This window comes from Ambystoma mexicanum, chromosome 4q, assembly GCF_040938575.1.
Source record: "Ambystoma mexicanum isolate Mex_15411 chromosome 4q, UKY_AmexF1_1, whole genome shotgun sequence".
Lineage (NCBI taxonomy): Eukaryota > Metazoa > Chordata > Amphibia > Caudata > Ambystomatidae > Ambystoma > Ambystoma mexicanum.
Genome location: NC_090928.1, coordinates 686,254,767 through 686,275,186, shown reverse-complemented (window position 1 = coordinate 686,275,186; position 20,420 = coordinate 686,254,767). Strand labels below are relative to the sequence as shown.

Below are 20,420 nucleotides of genomic sequence, written 5' to 3'. Positions count from 1 at the left end.
ACAGTAGCCATACATAGCATTTCTGTGAACAAATTCCCATTAATTAAATGTGAGGATAGGGGGATTAGATTGTTGCAGAATTCGTCGAATTCAAATTCGTCCAATTCTTTATACGAAATTGCCTGCAAATATATACATATGTATATATATTACATGGCCAAAAGACATTTAGGGACCCCCCTATACCTTCCCTCCCTGGACCAAACATCACCAAACTTTGTAAAAAAGTATATGGGCCACGATGAACGCAAAGTTTGGTGATGTTTGGTCCGGGGGGGAAAGGTATAGGGGGGGAAAACCTTTGCGCACGGCTACAGGCCAAACCGTTGGACGGATTTGCATCAAATTTGTGCCAGGGGCAGGGGCTTGGACCAAAAAGCGTGCTTTAGTAAATTTGGTGACAATCCGTCCAGTACTTTCCTTTAAAATGACCCAAAAATATGCCTGAATAAATTAGTGATATCTATGTCTGCTCCGTGGTCACATTTCCCTGTTCGCTCCGCGGACATGATACCGATTGGCCAGGGGGGGTGGCGTCATCACCGTGGACACGCGACGTCTGCGCCGATTGGTTACAGCGAGCCGTGATGTACATCAGAATGTGTGGATGCGCCCGACATCTTGGATCCGAAGACAGCACACTACTTACCAGAGGCGAAATGCTGTTTTTGAAACTGTTTTGCTCTCCTACAGTGCGTGGGGAGGATCACAGAGTTAGAGACGGATGAAATACTGTACTTGTTTGGCCGGCAATTGTCTATTATATATTCTGCATTGGCGCCTTCTTCAGGATGTTTGTACGTGGAGAAAATGAGGGATCTAATAAGGCTACTATTTGAGTCCGTGCTGTGTACAGGCACCTTGGAAATGTTCTCAGGAGACGCGTGGTGTAGTGACCATTAATTTCGAGTGTATTTTCCTATTATATTACATTTTTCTATGGGTGTGTTATTGCTTAGTACACCACCATGGTCGTGACATGCTGCAGTGGTGTGGGCAGGGCCTAGATAACCTGCATTGGCGCCTCCTTCAGGATGTTTGTACGTGCACAAAATGAGGGATCTAATAAGTCTACTATTTGAGTCCGTGCTGTGTACAGGCATGCTGCAGTGGTTGTGGACAGGGGCTAGATTCTTGGATGCATGGCCGTAGGCCGAAGGCCATACTTCCAAGACTGTAGGCCCTGCCCACAACCACCGCTGCATGTCACGACCATGGCTACATGTGTAGTATTGATTATCGCTTACATGGTTGAGGGGATAGTGTACAGTGTTGGGTGCATGGCCAAAGGCCATGCACCCAACAACAAAGTTATAAGCACTGGAGTTATAAGCCAGTGCACATCAACACATTGCAATATCTATGTACAAACAGGTAGGAGTGCAGTGTCTGGCCAGAATAAGTGAAGCATAGCACACCTATCAATACACCCATACTACTGTACATCACTGAGGTGATTGTGGGCAGGATGTAGAGTTTTGCTTCCATGGCTGCAGCACGTAGACCATGCATCATACTCGTAAAACCCTAGGCCCTGCCCAGAAACACTACTTCATATTACTGCAGTGCATACACTCGTCCTATAGGTTAGCATGTCAGATGGTTCTGGGGAGGGTGTACAGTCTTGGCTGCATGGCCGAAGCCCATGCACCCAGTAACAACCTTGTTAGCAGTGGAGGTATAAGCCATTGTACACCTATACATTCAAAAGTATGTGGACATATATCTTAACCTCTAGGTCCTGCCATCACCCACTGCAGCACATTCGAGAGGGACGTTAGTGACTGTGTTGCTTTGGTGGAGTGGCTGTTTCCATAGAAAGAACTGTTTTTGGCTGCCTTATAACTGTCCTACCCATGGACTAATCATCGCCAAACTTTGGAAAAGAAATATATCGCACACTCTGACTTTGGTTGGAAAGTTTGGTCATGTTTGGTGCAAGGGGGCGAAAGTTATAAAGGGGAGGGGTTCTCAAAACGTCTTTTTTCCCCTTACACTGAACGGGGGAAAAGGTCGTGCTCACGACCATGTGGCTCTTTCCCAGATTGTTTGCAAAATAGCGTGCAGTAAGGTAGCTTTGTTTGGTGGCCCCCTCTCCTTTTCGTGTGCGCGGATACCACCAGAAACAGCTCCAAAACAAGAGAGCATTAGACTTCTCACACACAAGTAATAGTATTTCACAAGGTGACCTTTGAGGGGGCCCAATGAGCTGTGGAAGCACAAAGTGAAAAAGTGCAGTTTTCTTGTCTGCAAAATGATACATTTAAATGCTGTTTGCTTGAAACAGCGCTTCTGAAGCTGTATGGGAGTACAGGTTCTGATAATTAGATTTCATTTTGTTGCTTCAAAGCAAGAATGTATTTGCCTTCTGAGTGAAGGCCACACAAGTTTTTTGGTTGACCGCTCAGTACGCCCACGCATCTGAGTGAATGTAAAGGAGCAATTGTTTTTTTACCTTGAGTCCAAGAGAAACTTGTGCGCTATTCACGGAATGAAAGGGTTCAAAAAAACGCAATTGATAAGGTTATGTTTTAAAAGGTTTGTAAGTGACATGCATATCAGTCAACGAAGATTCTTCGCTGTAAACACATTCGTGACTGATTTGCCGAAAAAGAATGGAAGCTGTAAATATTTTCTAAATTTACTTTGGCCCACTGTACAGCAAACCGTGCTTTATTTTTACATAACTGCACATCTAATTGTGGTAATATAATTGACGTATTATTTTTCTGCCCTTGTACAATTTTCCTGTAATGTTGCAGAGTGCACACGTTGCTCATTTGCAGGGTATGACTGCACTCAACCTTTTTTACTATTTATATTTCTAATTTGAAACGCTTACTTTGTCCACATAGCTTTGTGTATAACTATGCACGTTTTTTTGGTCTTCTGAAATGACGAGACGTAATTATTTTTTATTTGTCCACTCTTTTTTGTTTCATACCTAAATTATCGTCTTTCTGTGTACTTGCAATTTTGTTTTCTCTTACGGCGCATGAAAAATCTCACTGTTTCTAACCTCCACCTATAGGTACACTTGGACATTAGTAACATATTACTAAAATGTCAACTTTGAGCACGTATTTTTGTGTACCACTTTGCACATTTTCTATTTTATCTTTAAAAAAATGTTGGTACAGGTTGGTTACTAACACTTATTTTTTGTAACTTTTCCTGACTAGGTATATTTTGCCGTACTGTGCGTGCCATGGTTTTCTAATCCCGAGTGAGGGCTTCTTCGGACGGCAAATACAACTGCTGGTGAGCGGTTGCCTGTCCATAACAATAATGTGGAATGACACTGTAAGCCGGCTTTGTCCATTCGCTGAACTCGTTATTCAGAGCAACGTGACATCATTTATGGTGCTGTAGGCTCAACGTCATGACGACTTTTGGGAAATAACTGTGGAAACAAAGCGACTGCTTCAACGAAGACCCCAAAATGTTTGTTTGCGCCAAATAAACGGCCTCCTTATCTTCAACATTTGCAATGCCTCCCTAACCAGCATTGTAATCATTGCATTGATCATGGGATTATTTCGATGGTCTCTGCAAGTTTGTTATTAAATAAATCTAGTTTGTAACCTGTAAAATGGTCACGTGTTCTTTACCATTCCACTGTTTTATTTGCAAATGTAATTTATTACCTTGTACGCTGCTGAATGTTGATTTACAGGTTCTGAGTCACGCCACGCACACGTTACTGCATTCGTAGTTTAGACTATTGCTGGCAAAGATTATTGCGCCTATGTACTTTACAGAGAAATAAGGAGTGCGTGGAGTGTATTTAAGTTTTATTTTTTTTCAATTATACTGTGAAAGGTCGTTGTTAACCCATTATTAACTTTGTTTATGGGTGGCTTTATTTTTTGCCACGGCAGGCAATAAGGTAACATGCGACCGGCATTGAGAAAAAAGGCATCAAACGGTAATATGAGTGACTGTATGTGTGGCAACACATTTTTTCTGTCTGTTATGTGCAAGGTAGCAACACAGTTTCTTATGCTTTTGGATTACACCACTGCTGCTGTTTCTTAGGGAGGAAGGCTGCATTTAGCTGATGTCTTTTTCAGATAAGTACAACTTTCCCTACCAATATATAATGTGTAGTGCATTCGCAATCGCTGCATACCAATACGTGTTGGTGTTGTCTAAGGCAAATGTTGAAGGTGAACGTTCCTACATGAATATAAAATCTATTTCCACATTGCCCAACAGGCATACTTCGTTCAGGTAAGGGTGTACTGATTCTGGGACATGTCACAGTGCTGTACGACAGTATATTTTCATGTGGCATTCTTTGGAAGCTATATATTGTTTACCAAACGACCCTTCCTAAAGGAACCTTTTGGTTATGTTGCACTACTGAAAATATGTGCCATGCAGTACATTTTTTTCTTAGGTACACCTTATATGTAAATTGTACTACTAAAAACCCGTACAATTCACTAAAAAAATACTTTGTTGAGGGGACGTTATGGTTAAGTTGCCCTAACAAAAACCTGTACACTTCACTACAAAAATACTTTCCACCTCCCCTTTATGCTTCAAATTAAAACCCAAAAACCCCTGAAATTCGACAGTTATGGTAAACTAAGCCCCCAACCCTGCCACCGCCCATGTGTACTGCTAACACTAACACCCAGACCATGAAAGATGTCATCTCAAATGTCAATGATGACATCAATAACGACATCACTTGTTTAGCCCCTTTCTTTTCCTTCCCTGCCATACATATATATGTACATTCAGTAAAAAAAAATCACTAAAGGAATGTTAGACTTCACAGTGAAACCAAAAAACACTGCACATTCCCCCATTATGGTAAGCTCAGCAACCATAACTCGCAGCATCTACGTGCATTGCTAAGACTAACACCCAGGACATCAATTATGACATCACAAATATCATTGATGACATCACTGATGACTTCTAACTGAATTTCATAGGTTTTTAGTAGCACAACTTAACCATAACGTCCCTTTAACAAAGTTTTTATACTGAATATATATATATATTTATATATATATGGGGGGTAATTGTGATAGTAGAGGGAACATATTATTTGCCCCCAGCACTCTACCCTGTGTCATTGCTGACCAAGTGCCCACCCTCATCATACCCAAGAGGAGTTCCAAACTCTTTGTAAACTCCATCAGTGATCTTCCTGCCAATCTTTTGTAGCCGCACACAGGGTTGTGCAACCTGAAAGACCCACTAGATTGCTCCCATTAAAAACCCTTGGGGGGATGGAAGGTTGTCTTTTCTTAACCTACATTAGTATGGGTATGGTAAGATACCCCATGTAGGACGCAATACAAATTCACTTGAACCCTTGGTTCGAAGATTTTTTAAGGGAATTGTGTGGGCACCTTTTAGGGGTGTTCCACTCAGCTCGAACCTCTGACCTGGCCTAGCTCCTGGAAATGATGGTCAAATGGTGGTACAGCCACCCTGGCTCCTCCTGGCATGGCTCTGAAAAGCTGAACTTTCTCAGGGAGACGATTGGAACAGTCAGTCTCTGGCCATCTGGATAATCTCTCTCATGCAAGAGACACAAGGCTTTAGACAAGCAGGAAGGACACTTGTGGAGAGTATTAGTTAAATGAACTGTGTGACCCGAATTTTGAAACATGCACAGTACAATTATGGAAGCATTTTGAATACCACGAGATAGCTATTGTGACATAATGATCTCACCCGCGGCTATTTTACCCATCATCAACAGTAGCAATTTGATCACAAATTCAATTTAGTTTTTAGGATTTTTGAATATCTTTCAATAGTATATAACATAACCTCAGAGGAAGACGTGGGTTCTCATGGCTGCTTTCAACATCTAATGCCCGGCCTTGAATCTACAACGATGGTCACGCTGTTACCATCAGAAAATGGCCACCACCATTCGCTGTACTGCAGGCATCATGTGTCCTCACACGGAGCCCACCTCGCTCTGACTCCATTGGCCGTAGCAAGAACCAAATGGCCAATCCAAGGAGCCAGCAGGCAAAGCGGCCCCTTATCTAAGGCCCACTCAAAAGCCCTTTTGTGTCTTCTAAAAGGCTGTTTGCTGCCTGTCCCCTGTGCTGGTCTGGTTCATCTTCATGGCAATTTGTTCCTCGCTTACCTGTTGACTCCTGAGTACTTCCTTGCCTCCATTTGAGAAGTGTGGCATCTGGTCTGAACCTACGGTGTGGGTAAGAGTGCTTTCACCATCTTGCTCGTTCCGGTCTCTTTCCGCCCTGGACTCCCTTCTTCACCACTGTCCGACTTACCTGGTCTGAGTGGCAGCACATTGTCGCACTTGAAGCCGCTAAGGTTTCACTACTTGTCATGCATCAGAAGCTTGTGCTAATCTGGCTGGCCACCTGCTACCCCCCGCACTTGGCCTTACTTTGCCCTTACAATTTACTGGTCATATCACTTTTCCTAGTAATGTACGGAACTCGTTTCCCATGTTCTACAACTGGTCTACTAACTCTCTGCTCTGAGTATTTCTGCTCTTCCCTACCCATGTTCGCTTATTTGGTGGAGCCCTCTGACCGTTGAGGTGATGCTCTCCATCTTGCACTCTCAGTGACTGGAGTCACTGCTGCTCAGCTTGCTGTACCGACTATGTTCTGAACATTACTTACCCTTCCACCGCTGGATTGACACTCTCAGCCCAGCGCCGCTCTTATCTAACCTACCTGCATCCACCTGTTGTCGTGCTCAGCCCTGAGCTGTACGTCCCATTGGCCGCTTGATCTTTTTCTACTGCTGCCATGGCCGGCCAGTGCCACTCTGTCTCTACCAACGTTTTTGTTATTTGATGCTCGCCATTGTATCCTGCCTACTTTGATCCCTGTGTATTCTCTAGACCTTACTGTGTTAGTCATGGTTGTGAATCTTTGCTGTAATGTCTGTGCAATGTGGGCCTCATTCCGAGGTGGGCGCAAAGGTATACCGGGCACTGTTAAGGACATCGGTGCCGGTAATCCCTTTGCGCCCTATTCCGAGGTCCCTTAGCGGGTCCCGCAATGGGCGCCTGGTTTTACCAGGCGCCCTTAGCGGTAGCCGCTAAGGGACCAGAGAGCTAATAACGGTACCGCAAATTGCAGCTACTTCCCCATTCCCATTGGGGGGCTGAAATGGGAATGGGGAATGATTTTGTTCAATGGGGACTTACCGGTCCCTCCAAGGTTGGAATGGACCGGTAAGTCCCCATTGAACCAGGGCGGACTCGGTACCGGTATGGAAGGTAGTCATGGCAAATAGCGCCATGATTACCTCCATACTCAGAATGAGGCCCGATGTGAGGCTTCTCTTACTCAGCCTTTTCTGTCTCTGTTGCCTACCTGCTGCTGCTAATTTGCTGTGGGTCCCTTGCACTTTGGGGTGGGCTTCAAAATTGTGCTTCCTCGTTCTGTCACCATTGTCTACTTGTTTTTGCATAACTTTGCTCCGCCCCTACTCCTTTGAGTTGAGGCTTCCCTAAAGCTTGTTCTGTATATTAACTTGTTTCACTTCCTCCATTGAACCTTTTCCCTCCCTCCTTCCTATGTTCTCTTTCTCTCACTCCTGCCTCTCCCTCTCTCCCCTCCTTTCTTTTCATGTTTCAGCACTTGCACTTTCCGAATTGTTGCAAGGCCTAGTAGGACCGTTTTTGTTTGTCTTATTTTGTTTCCTTCTTCACCCCTGTTCCACCCCTATCTCCATCCCCTCCTCCCCACCTTTTTTCATGTTATAGCACTTGCCCGATCCGAATTGTCGCAAGGCCTAGTAGGACCATTTGTGTCTTATCTTTTTCGCTTCTTCACCCCTGTTCCAGCTCTTCCTGCACTCCCTTCCCCCCCACACACCCCTTTTTCATGTTACAACACTTACACGTTCCGAATGTCTAAAGACACAGTAGGATAATTTTGTATTAATTTCCCCTGTTTCCCTCCCCTTCTTTGTCTTGATGCGCCTTGAAACATCATTGGCTGTATAGTGCGCATTACAAAGAACCAATAAATAAATAAATAAACCAACAAGAATGAATGTCCTGTTTGTATAACTTGAATTGCTTTGAAGTCACTGTAACCGGCAAGTGATATTGAGGACCACAAGTCTGCACCTCTAAGGCAAACCTATGGTTATCAGGACATCTTATATCTCTGCTGCTTTGCCATGGCCCGCAATTAACCTGGTGTATATTTAATTCTAAAGTGGAAGCCAGGGTGCATCCCTGACGTCACAAATCACAAAATAAAGTTATGTTTTGAAAAGCGGGTTCAGGCACTTACTCTTCTTCAGGATCTCCCTGCACTCTGGATTAATTGGGGGCGCATTCGCTTTTCCCAGAGCATTGGAGAGCACTTCCACGATGCACCGCGTCACCTGCAATATGTGATAAATAGAGCTCGGGTTAATGACGGACTCCATAAAAAATTGCAACAAATACACAATGCTTAAATATCAAGGGTGGCCCGTTTTCCATGGCTCCCCATGCTGTTCACCTTCTTAAACTTTACTAACCCCAAGAAAGGCACGCCACTCAGTAGCTAAAACAGATGTTGCATGAAAATGAGTCCATTCCCTTGAGAAATGCAACTGAATAAAACATGCAGCAATTCATTTTCCTATTTGCTGACTTTGAAGGAAGCCATTATTGCATCTTGAAAATGAATCATGGCGCTCTGCGGTGGCCATTATCTAACATTTAAAACACGTGGAATTCTAATCAAGGATGATGGGCGAATGTTCTGCAATCTAATTTCAGATTAGGAGCGGGAGGGGGGGCGGGCGTAAATGCCACCAAGCAGATTCAAGATGCACATGCTTCATTTGGAAGCGGATGCAATGTTTGAAGGGTTTGAAAAGTTGTTACAAATGGGGCAATTGCTCAGTTTATGTCTTTATCCATGATAAGAGATAGGGCCACTGGCAGCTGGTGAGGGCATACATGTCTGCCCCTTACATGCGGGATCCTGGACCAAACAAGGACGGTTCAAGAGTGCTCCCCCTGAGAACATTTTTAAAATAATTGCTAAAATGCTGCATTTTGCAGCACTTTCAGTGAAAAATTGCATAAAAAACGGCACAGTGTGCAATCGGCTTTGTATTGTAGCATATTAAAAGTCCATGAGTAGATGCAAGTCACCAAAAGTGCACAGGACCATTTTCTAACACATTTTCATGATGCTTTTGCCCACAATTGCCCACAACATATGCCAGTAAACAAAACATTTTCACGCTGACTCTGCCCATGCATGTCCTTGCAGGCATCAGTATATGCCAATATTTACATATAATAACTCCTAGCCAGTATAAAATGCCATGCTACTGAAAGAAAGCATATCCAGGCTGGCTATACCAACATAGGCCAGGTACACCATGTAATCACACTTACGTTGACCTTTACCCTTGATGCAAAGTTCAATAATACCATGACACACAAAGAATATATGGCCAGGCTAGATCCACCAATGAAAGCTAGTCTAGCCACGTAATAACACTGACGTTTGCTTCACCCTTGATGCCAAGTAAAAGGTAACAAATGCCATGCCACAGTAAGAAAGTAAATGAACACTGACACCGTAGCCCAGGCTAGCCACCTAAGAACATTTACGTTTCCTGTACCCTTGATGCTAAGTAAAACATATCCTGCCACAGGAAGGAAATATATAGAGACTTTTGCCACGAATGCAGGCCAGTCTACCAATGTAATAACGCTTATATGCAGATTGGTACTACTAGTGTCAGTCTACATATACTTTCTTAATGTGCCATGGAATTTCTTACTTGGCATCAAGGGTAAAGCAAACATGATAGGTGTCATTAGGTGGCTAGATTGGCCTACATGGAATGTAGGCCAGTCTAGCCAGTCTAGCCACATAATGACACCTATCATGTTTGCTTTTCCCTTGATGTACTGTGCATCAAGGGTAAAGCAAACATGATAAGTGTTATTATTTAGCTAGTGTGACAAATCAACTTCCGGGCCACCAGTGTTCCAGGGATGAATATAGGTTTCCAAACCATCAATCAGCCCCACACCTCTAGTGCACGAGAAGGGATTCAAACAGATTGGAAAAACATGTAAATTATGAACCTCCTTGTCCAATTTTTGGTAATGTGGATGGAACACCAGGCTTATCTCTGCAAGGTCGTGGATCGTTGATTAGTTGCAACACAGTGAAAACACAATTATTACCCAATGATAAATGGGACTGTGCAGTCAAGGTTGTATGAAAATATTTACTTTATTATTATCATAACAGACAGTTCTAGCATACTACAAAATACAACCCACTCCGTAAAGGAATGCAGAGGACAGACAGTTTCAAGAAGGAAATGGGATGCACTCTGGATACTGAGAGGAGGGTAGCTGGTAAATTAATTAATCACAATGTTCAAGGATACTTGGTTTCAGCACAAAGGGAGCAGTGGGTTGTAAAATGTCACTAAGGGCCTTCGGAGAAGGACCAGCAGGACAGAACCACAATGTACCTTGTGCTCGTAGAAGTTCTTGGTGCTCGACGGGGTTGAGTCAGTTTCAGGGCACTTTGCAGCTTCTGTGACAGAGTTCAAGACAGGGGAGAGATGCAGGAATCAGGCGGCAGGCAGTTCGGCGAGTGAGGCTGAACGAACGGCTGCAGGCTAGCCTACGCAGCAGCTCGGGGTCAGGAATCATTGTCTCAGTGCTGGCTGGCTGGTCTGTAGCACTAATCAAGGTGTCTCGTTTGGCATGAGCAACTACGGCGTGATAACAGTCAGCGGTGCAGTCGGTTGCAGCTCGAGGGCCTCGACTGCCTCAAAAATGTCCTTAAAAGGGGGCGCTGGTTGATGCTTGTCGGTGCACTCCTCCTAGCTTCTTTGCTGGGTTTGTGTTGTCCTTTAAGGCGGACGTCCCAAAGCTGAGGAGAGTGTTGCAGGCAACGGTCTTGTCCTTTGTTCAGAGAAACTCTGGCACTTCCCACCTAGGAAGCTTGCTGGCAGAACCTAGCAGGGCATGCTGTGTGTTGGCTTGGTACCGGTTCTGGAGTTGCTGGACGAGTCTTCTGAGGTCATTAACTCCCTCTGTTCCATGGGAGATGTTTAGGGGAGTGATCTTGCTTCTCTGTTGAAGATCCTGGTCTTTCTTCACTGCAGGAAGCTGTAAGACAGACTGTACCTTCAGGCAGGATCCAAATGAGTCCTTCTTCTTACTCCTTTCAAGGTCATTGGATGATCTGCTAAGAGAGGGGCTCAGCCCTCTTTTAAAGCCAAATGGACCCCAGTGATTGGTGCAGGCTAAGTCTACCTTAATGAACCAATCCTGGGTCCCCACCAACAATATTCTGTTATGCATGCAGTCATAACCAGAGTGCTTTACAAAAGTAAAGGTAAGTGGGGGTGACAACATGTACTACTAAGTCCCACTCATTTTCCTGTCTGTTGTGGATGAACGTGTCTCTCTGGTTAATTGAGCTCTCTGTGGCTCCTGATCAAAGACCGTGTCTCGCTTGAAGTTTGTGGCGAGAACAGACTTTCTGTCTACATCAAATCACATACTTCTTCCCTCTGATAGGGGGTCCCCCTGCAGGGGTTTCCTACTGTAAACAGTTGTCCCAGACATGACATTCACTGCCCTTCATACAGAGGGGTGGGAGCTAGCTTCAAGTTGACACATTGCATATCAAAATGGTGTTGGTTTCCTGTCCCCTTTTGTCAGTTCTGCGATGAGGCCTCTTGTAGGCATGTTTCAATTAACTCTCATCAGTATGCACTGCCACCAGCAGAGCTTTGAGAATGAGCATAGCGGATCCATGGAGCCTTTAATATTTAATTAGGCTGGCCATGGCAGGAGGAAGGTTTTGCCTTCCCCCTTCCTGAGATGCTTTGATGTACCGTGGCTGTCACATTCCAGCTGAACATGACAGGAGGACAGCACCTGTAGGCTGTGCTCCCCCAGAGTACACTTGACTATGTGTTTGTTGTGCAGCAAGCATAGGAAAATGTGTGCAGATTAGCCCCACACATTTTCAGGGCTGATCTCCCAACATTCCATTTCATTACAAAATTTCAAAAAAGCAAAGGTGAGTACACACTCCCCGTGCAGATGTTTGAATTCCTCACATGCCCTCCAGCCTCAACATGTGAACCACCACCCTACTGAGGGTCTGGTTTGTCATCAAGGTGAAAGTACCGGCTGAGGCCATCTGTAGTTCTATGCTTGGAGCCTGGCTTGTGCTGGATGTCGATATCTAATCCCTGTAGGGATATGGCTCAACGCAAAAGCTTAAAGTTCTCCCCTTGCATGGCCATTAACCATCGCAGAGGCCGGTGGTCTGTCTGGATTGTAAAGTGAGACCCAAAGATGTAGGGTTTCAGCTTCTTTACGGTTCACACAACCGCAAACGCCTCTTTTTCTGCGACAGTCCATTTTGTTTCCCTTGTTGTCAACCACCTTCTAATGCAGGTGACAGGTTGCTATACCCTTTCATAGTTCAGCTGTGTTACCACTGCTCCAATCCCAAAATCACAGGTGTCTGTCTGGATAATTAACTCCTGACCATAGTCTGGCACTTTCAGAACTGGGGCTGTGCATAATCCAGCCTTTAAATCCTGAAGGGAGGTTTGACAGGCGTGGGTCCAAGTTAACTTCTTTGGCATCTTCTTGGAAGTTGCATCATTCAGGGGCATGGCAATGGTCCCATACCCTCTGATGAATGACCGGGAGTACCCAATCAGACCTAAAGGTGTTCTCACATGCGTCTTTATGATGGGGATGTCCCAATCATTCACAGCCTATACCATTGCTTCGAGAGGTTGTTTCTTACCTCCACCAATCAGGTGACATAGGTAAATCACTGTGCCCTGCACTATCTGGCAGTTTGTGGCCTTGATAGTCAGTCCTGCATTATGCAGTGCCTGATGCACTTGTTTCAGGTGGGATAAATTATCCTGCCAGGTGTGGCAGAAGACAGCAATATCATCTAAATAGGTGACACAGAAGTTTTCCAGACCCGACAAAACTTGGTTAACCATCCGCTGAAAAGTGGCCTAGCCATTCTTCAATCTGAAGGGCATCACAGTGAACTGATAATGTCCTTTTGGGGTTGAGAATGCTGACCTCTCTCTCTCGCTCCATCTGTCAAGCCGACCTGTCACTACCCTGCAATGAGGTCAAAGGTACTCATGTAATTGGCAGAGCCGAGCTTGTCAATGAGCTCATTTGCCTGAGGAATGGGGTGAGCATCTGCCTTCATGATAGAATTGAGCCCTCTCTAGTCCACACAAAAGTGAACTTAAGTCTTCCCACCACTGGTCTTTTAAGGGACCAGTATCAGTGGGCTAGCCCAGGGGCTTTGGTAGGGCTCTATCACTCCTATGGACAACATCTTGGAAGCTTCCTTCTTGATAGTGTCCCTGACCTTATCGAACATCCGGTGAATCCTACTCTGCACTCGCTTACTGTCTCCAGTGTCCACAATATGGGCGCACCAATCTGCACGACCTGGAGCCAGAGAAAACAGACCAGCAAACTGTCCCAGTAAATGGCGACAGTCTCTCAGTTGCTGTTCTGACAGGTCTGTGGCCAGTTTGACACCTTCAACTGAATCATCTGCAGCTTCAGTGTGCAAGAGGTCTGGGATTGCAAGAGGTCTGGTAGGGGATCGGTCTCCATCCCAGACTCTCCATCAGTCACTAATGCCATGACCAAGTTATCTCGGCTATAATGGGGTTTTAGCCGGTTGATATGGACGACCCTGCACATCTGTTTAGCTCCTTTCACGTCAATGAGGTAATTCAGCTCACTGACATTTTTCAGCACACAGTAAGGCCCAGTACACTTGTCCTGCAGGGCAGTGGTTTTGACAGCCTCCATAATCAACACTGACTGGCCTGGAGAATAGACTTTCACTGTGGCCTTCTGGTCGTGCCAGTGCTTCATCATCTCCTGACTGGCCTTTAGGTTCTTTGTCGACTGTTCCGTGTACTTTGCCATTCTAGACAGAAGGCTGAGTACATAGTCCACCACATCTTGTGTAGAGGATGAGGGTTTGCTTTCCCATCACTGTTTCACTAGACTGGTGGTACCACGAACAGGGCATCCAAACAGAAGCTCAAAGGGGTTAAACCCTACTCCGTTATCTGGCACCTCCCTGTAGGCGAATAGAAGACATGGCAGGACAATATCCCATTTTCTCCTCGGGTGCTCTTCCAAGCCACCTATCATGCCTTTCAGGGTCTTGTTGAACTGCTCAACAAGCTCAATTGTTTGTGGGTGGAAGGATGTAGAGAACCTCTAGTTGACTCCACACTCTTCATACATATCCTTCATATACTCTGATATGAAGTTTGATCCCCTGTCAGAAATGACTTCTTTGGGGAATCCAACACAGGAGAGTATCCCAATCAGAGCCTTCACAACCGCACAGGGGCTTTGATGCTCCCCAGAGGTACAGCCTGAGGGTACCTTATGGTGTGGTCTACCACCACTAAGATGTATCTGTTCCCTGAGCTGGTTTGAAGATCCAAAGGACCCACAGTGTCCATGTCTATTCTCTCGAAAAGGCTGCCCAACATTGGGTAGTGGAATTAAGGGGGCCTTTATGGCACCACCTGACTTGCCAGAAGATTGACAAGTCGGGCAGCACCGGACAAATTCCATAACTTTTGCGCCAAACGGCAGCCAGTAAAAGTGCATAGACAACCGGTCTGATGCCTTAGTGACTCCCAAGTGACCCACTAAAGGAATTTGGTGAGCCAAATCCAGAAGGAACTTTCTGTGGCATTGGGGAATCACCACCCTCCTAGTGCCCTCGCCCTCAGAGTCTTTTGGCTCACTGTACAAGAGTCTAGTCTCCCAGTACACTTTGACAAGCCAGGGGCCACGCCCTTAGTTTGCTCCTCCACCTGCTTCCGCAGACCCGCCAGAGTGGGACACTCTTTTTGGGCTGTGAAGAAGTTAATCTGATCTGGGCCCCCAGATGATGCAAACTCATCCAGCTTGGGCAGGTCTTTCAGATCTGTGCCCACCTGGTCCTCCACCTCAGGTTCCTGCACTGCGCCAGGCAACTCTGAAGGCACTGAGTCCCCTGCTACCAACGTAGAGTCCTCAGTGTCTACTGGCCCCTCTCCTGCAGGAGTAGGCGACCCAGCAGTCTACGGAACTGGACTATGGCCTACCAGCCACGCCGGTCCTTCCAACAAACCCTCTCGAAGCACTCCAGGCCCTAAGGCTTTGAGAGTGTTTAATCTGGCGATGTCTTTGACCCTCGATCGGGTAGCTGCTATGACTATTTCGATATCAGGAAGATCATTCCCCAACAGACATGGGACAGGGATGAGGACTTTCCCTGCTACATGTCGCTGGGTCATTTCACCTTGCCAGCTGAGCTCTACTATGACCAAGGGGCACTTACTCTTTCCATCAAACCCACTTACGCTACAATCAGGCCCATCAATATACTGGCCTGGCTGTCGCCACTGCTGGGTGACAGCATTGATGCTAGCACCGGTGTCTCGGACCACAGGAATTTTGTGTCCATTGATATACACATGTTCTAGATAGAGATGAGTATTATTGGGACCAGGGATCTCTTCTTGGGGCCCATGTACCATTCCCACTCAGCGTAAACAATCCACATTCGGCCACTCCCTGTCCTAGTGGGAAGGTCCCCTCTAAGAGGCCCACACTAATGATGGCCTCTTCCACAAGTCCAACATTCACTATGGTAAGCCCTTGCAAGCAGGATCCCCTTTCCAGGTCCAGGTCCTTACATACGAAACAACCTTTGGGTGGTGTGAACGCAGGTGTCACAGTGTTAGGGGTGCCTGTGCTCTTCTTTTCGGTGTGCACCGCTGAACTAGAGTTTTGAGATTTCCCTTCGTTTTTTCGGGGACCTGACTTTGAATAGTTTTGAGTTGGTCCTTTGTCTTGCCCATCCTTGTTTACTTTTTTTTATTTAGTATCATGCAGTTAAATTAATAACTTTTAATACATTGATCATCATCACATAGTTGTATCATTGCATTACTAACAATCCTTTAAATAGGCGTTCATGCCTCTAAAATTGATATAATTTCATATGTCGCTTTCCAGAGTTTAGTAAAAAAAATAATACATCCCTCATGAGGACCAGACATAAAAGTTTCCCAAAGCACATCAGAAGGAACCGACGTGCCAAAGGCCGACGCTCTGGTCGCTTTTGCACGTAAGGCTATCATTGCACTACATTCAAAAAGGATATGGTGAACAGATTCTACTTCTAACTTGCTGAAAAACAGCAAAATCTGTGTATTTTAATGGCTTTACGGCATCCCCCAATGATCTCAAAGTTTTGACTGCATTGCACTTGAGGTGCATATAGTCCCAGACAAAATGGTTGCCAATAAAATGATGGGTATATGAGGGAGCCAACTGTCTTTCAGTGATATATGGGAAGAACCATTAGGCTGTAGATTTCGAGGCCAAATTAACGATCAGCTGATCATGTCCAAAGGCCTCCAGGGATGGCCTCATAGTTCTTTTAAAGTGATTGAGGTCCATTTCTAGTTTATCACCCAAGGATCTCCTAATCCATGAATCAGTCAGTCGCTTAATGGTTCCCAAGGTGGAGGACTTCATAAAAACAAGTTTAGTAGAAAACACCTGAAACAGCAGCCCCATAAGAGTGCTTCTCGGGGCATGGACAAGCTTCCAGTGCAGTGTCAGACAAGACAACGTAATACATTCTCGGATTGGGAATAGACCTAGTTCCAGTAAAACATTTCAGGAGAAAAAAACAAGGGTCATATTAAAATCCTCTTGAGGATAGAGACGGCCTCCAGAGACCCCAATGCCCACACCTCTGCAGCATAAGAGATGAGGGGGTAATTTTCATAGAAAGCAGTTTGACTAAGGAACCCACAGAATAACCCCCTCCCTTGGGAGAAAATGAGCGAATGGCCCCAGATGTTTGTGCAGAGAGGACATTAAGTTTATTCAAGTGAGGGACACTCATGCGTTTCACATAAAAGACAATACCCAGATAGATGTTCTGAGTGACAACTTCGATAGGGACACCTATCAGTTTCCAGTCAGCTCGGGACAATCATTTGTATTTAAGCTCAAACACAATTATATTAGTTTTGGAGGTATTCACTTTACGTGAGTGTTCTGTTGAGAATGACTGAAGCTTATCCAATGTTGTTTGCAATCCACATGGGGTGAGATCAAGGATAAAAATGTTGTTGCCATTAATCCATCCATTGTTTACTTTTTTGTCTGCAACTTCTCTTCCGGTCTGGGTGTGCTCGCCTGAGCCTTTTTCTGGACTTGAGTACTCACAAAACTGTCAGCATCCTTTGCAAGCTCCCTAGGGTCTGTGATAGTCTTTGCCACAAGATGCTGGTGTAGGTAAACCTCACAATTTTTCAATACATGTGTCATGACCCTCAGCCCTGATCCCTACTGGCAAGCCCATTGGCCAGGTGGAATCAGGGCTCGGATCATTAAAGGGATGGTCTAGTAAAATGTTTTATTTACAAAATAGATAGGCTTCATAAAAAAAATACTAGCATTCTCTGTTTTAAAACTTCCTATGTAAAATTTTGAGCTATTCAAGCTCAACATTTGCAAAAGCAAGCACATGGGCGTATCCATTTTGTGAAATGGAGGCCCTCCTGTGCTGGCTTTTGCTTTTGCGGCACTAATGAAGGAAAAGCCAGCCAGCTGTAGTAAACAAAAGCTACCGCTTTTGTATACATAAATACAACGTTTTTAAAGCTGCGGTTTTATTTCTAAGTTTTTCGGGCTCCTCCAGCCCAGAAAACTTAGAAAAAAACCTGCAGCTAGTGCTTATTTTAAAAAAATAAATAAATAGCACTTACCGAGATTCAGCTGCAGCTTTCCTGCTCTGGTCTCCGGTCCCCGTCCTCCGCCTACAGCACTAATGAAGGGAAAGCCACCCAGCGGTAGCTTTTGTTTACTACAGCTGGCTGGCTTTTCCTTCATTAGTGCCGCAAAAGCAAAAGCAAAAGCAAGCACAGGAGGGCCTCCATTTCACAAAATGGATGCGCCCATGTGCTTGCTTTTGCAAATTTTGAGCTTGAATAGCTCAAAATGTTACATAGGAAGTTTGAAAACAGAGAATGCTAGTATTTTCTTTTTTTATGTTGCCTATCTATTTTTTAAATAACATTTTTTACTAGACCATCCCTTTAATAAGGCAAGGCATCCACTCTTCATGCCCTCTTGGGGCCAGGCTCATCAGTTAGGAAAGGCGTCTGCTTAAGGGACTACTTTATTTAGGCTTTCAGCCAACATGGAGGCATCCACATAGCTGGGTTCCTAGAACCAAGCTATGCGGTCTAGTGTTTTGGGTGTGGTGGCCTGGGGACTACTTTACCTGGACTACTTTACAGTGGCTATTTAAACCACACCCGAACAAGACCACATGCTTAGTTTTACTTTGCTTCTAGCAACGTGACGCTCACCGTGTCCAGCTTTCTCTCGAACCTGGCGAATTCCGGACCTCCAGAAAACAAAGAACATCGTTAGCAGCAGAATCTTACCTGCAATCTTCATCCTTCTCTGCTCACAGCTCCTGGGCAGCTCTGTTGGAGGAGTTCGCTGCCCAGAAGGGACCTGAGAAAAGGAGAAAGACATCATTAACGGAGGTACCAGAGACATTGCAACCATAAAAGCGCTTAAAGACTTACCTGGCTGGTTGCTTTTCCACCGGCACTGCTCCAGAAACTCCATCTGCGCTGGGTACTCTCTGTGACCTACGAAAAGAGAAAAGCACAGGTCAGTGAGGACAAGGCATCGCTGCACTACGCAAAGCGCCTCCTCACCGCATCATAGTGCTTTAGCGCACCATCATCTCCCGGTGAGAACCAGCACATCCCGTTCTCCCAGCGGACACTCCACGCTCCTAGAGGAGATGACAAGAGACATTAGAACAGACAAAAGGCATGCAAGAATTACGACGCCATCAATAGCAATAAGACCTACCTGAAAGACACTACAAGGGCCGCAGTCAGTGAAGTAACTGGACCGCCAGCGCCCACAAAAGGCAACGCGCCCCTGCCCAGAGAGCACGACGGAGAGCCCCCCGATTCTGGCAACCAGGTGAGAAGAGAACCTGGAGGGGCTGGAAACATAAGGAGGTGGGGGATTAAACTACTTACCTTGGTTGCCCAGTCCTGATATAGTCTTCATTTTCCAGGCAGAGCTCCCTCGACACCAAGACCACCAGGGAACCATTGGGAAGGGCATCAACGACCAGCTGGCTGGGTGGCGTCCCCGTGGATACCAGGTGAACGTAACAGAACACGAAGCCTCACATAAATGATCCACCTGGGCGCCATGGAAACATCAGAAATCGACCAATTAGCCCAATTGTTGGGGGACCTTCATGCTGAGGTTCATTAAGCCCGACAAGAGACTAATGCACTCGGGAGAGACCTAATAGTGACCAGGGAGCGCACCGACGAAATCAGCAGACAATTCTTGCAATCAGAGGCAGGGCAACCAAGACTTGTTAACATACATTGCAACTTTCAATAGACTGGTTGCTGAAGCCAGGTGCCAAAAAACAATAGAACCACGTTATTCCATCAAGGCTTACGAGGCGAATTAAAGGACGTCTTGGCCCAGGTAGTTGATCCCCCAGAGACTGTACCGAATTCATTAATCTGGTCATGCAGCTAGATCATCGCTTGCAGGACAGAAAAGCTGACCGGTCCAAAGCAGACTCTCGAATAGTTTATGTTCGACCTAAAGACAATGCACCACGGGGGGGAGACAACGCCGTAGAACCCATGCAGATTGGAGGGTTACGACCTCCATTAACAAAACAAGAGCGGGAAAAAAGAAGACAACAGCAACTTTGTTTGTATTGTGGAAAACCAGGACATTTTCTGAAAGACTGCCAAATTAAACCCCTAAGGAGGACAGTCGGGCCACAGAAAAGGATGAAGTTAAGGAATCGGAAAACTACCAAGCTCGGCAACCATAGAGGTCAGTTTGTCGAGTGATGAGAAAGAGCCACTGACCTCACACTTTGCGATACCTGTGATCTTAATAAATCACCAACGATCGTCAAAGATGCCTGCCGCAGAAGCGTACATCGACGGCGGAGCAGTTGGGAACTATATAGATCAAGAGTTGGCAGCCGAGATGGGGCTCCCTTTGTGTTATAAGTCTACCAGGGACAAGGTGATCACCATGGATGGCACAGAAACCCAGTGCACAGCAGTAGTAACCTTGCTGTGCCAAGATGGGCATCGGGAGTGTATTTCGTTCGATCTTATAAAGGCACCTCAATTCCGGTTGATACTAGGGATGCCATGGTTGGTTGCTCACAACCCTTTGATAGACTGGCGGGCACGGAAATTAACCTTCTCCAGCAACTGCTCCCTTACTTGCTACTCTCCTGACACGGAACCCGACTCCTGTGTCTCCAAGACTTCCAATATTAGAG

At 45.6% G+C, this 20,420-nt stretch overlaps 1 protein-coding gene across 1 annotated transcript in view; it reads right to left on the bottom strand.

The window, feature by feature from the left end:
- The window catches only part of CHGB (chromogranin B), a 318,820-nt gene that overhangs the window by 161,136 nt on the left and 137,264 nt on the right, over positions 1-20,420 (bottom strand). The window contains exon 3 of the mRNA XM_069608269.1: positions 8,268-8,361. Within this exon, the coding sequence (XP_069464370.1) occupies positions 8,268-8,361 (94 nt within the window). The remainder of the gene's footprint in view (positions 1-8,267; positions 8,362-20,420) is intronic.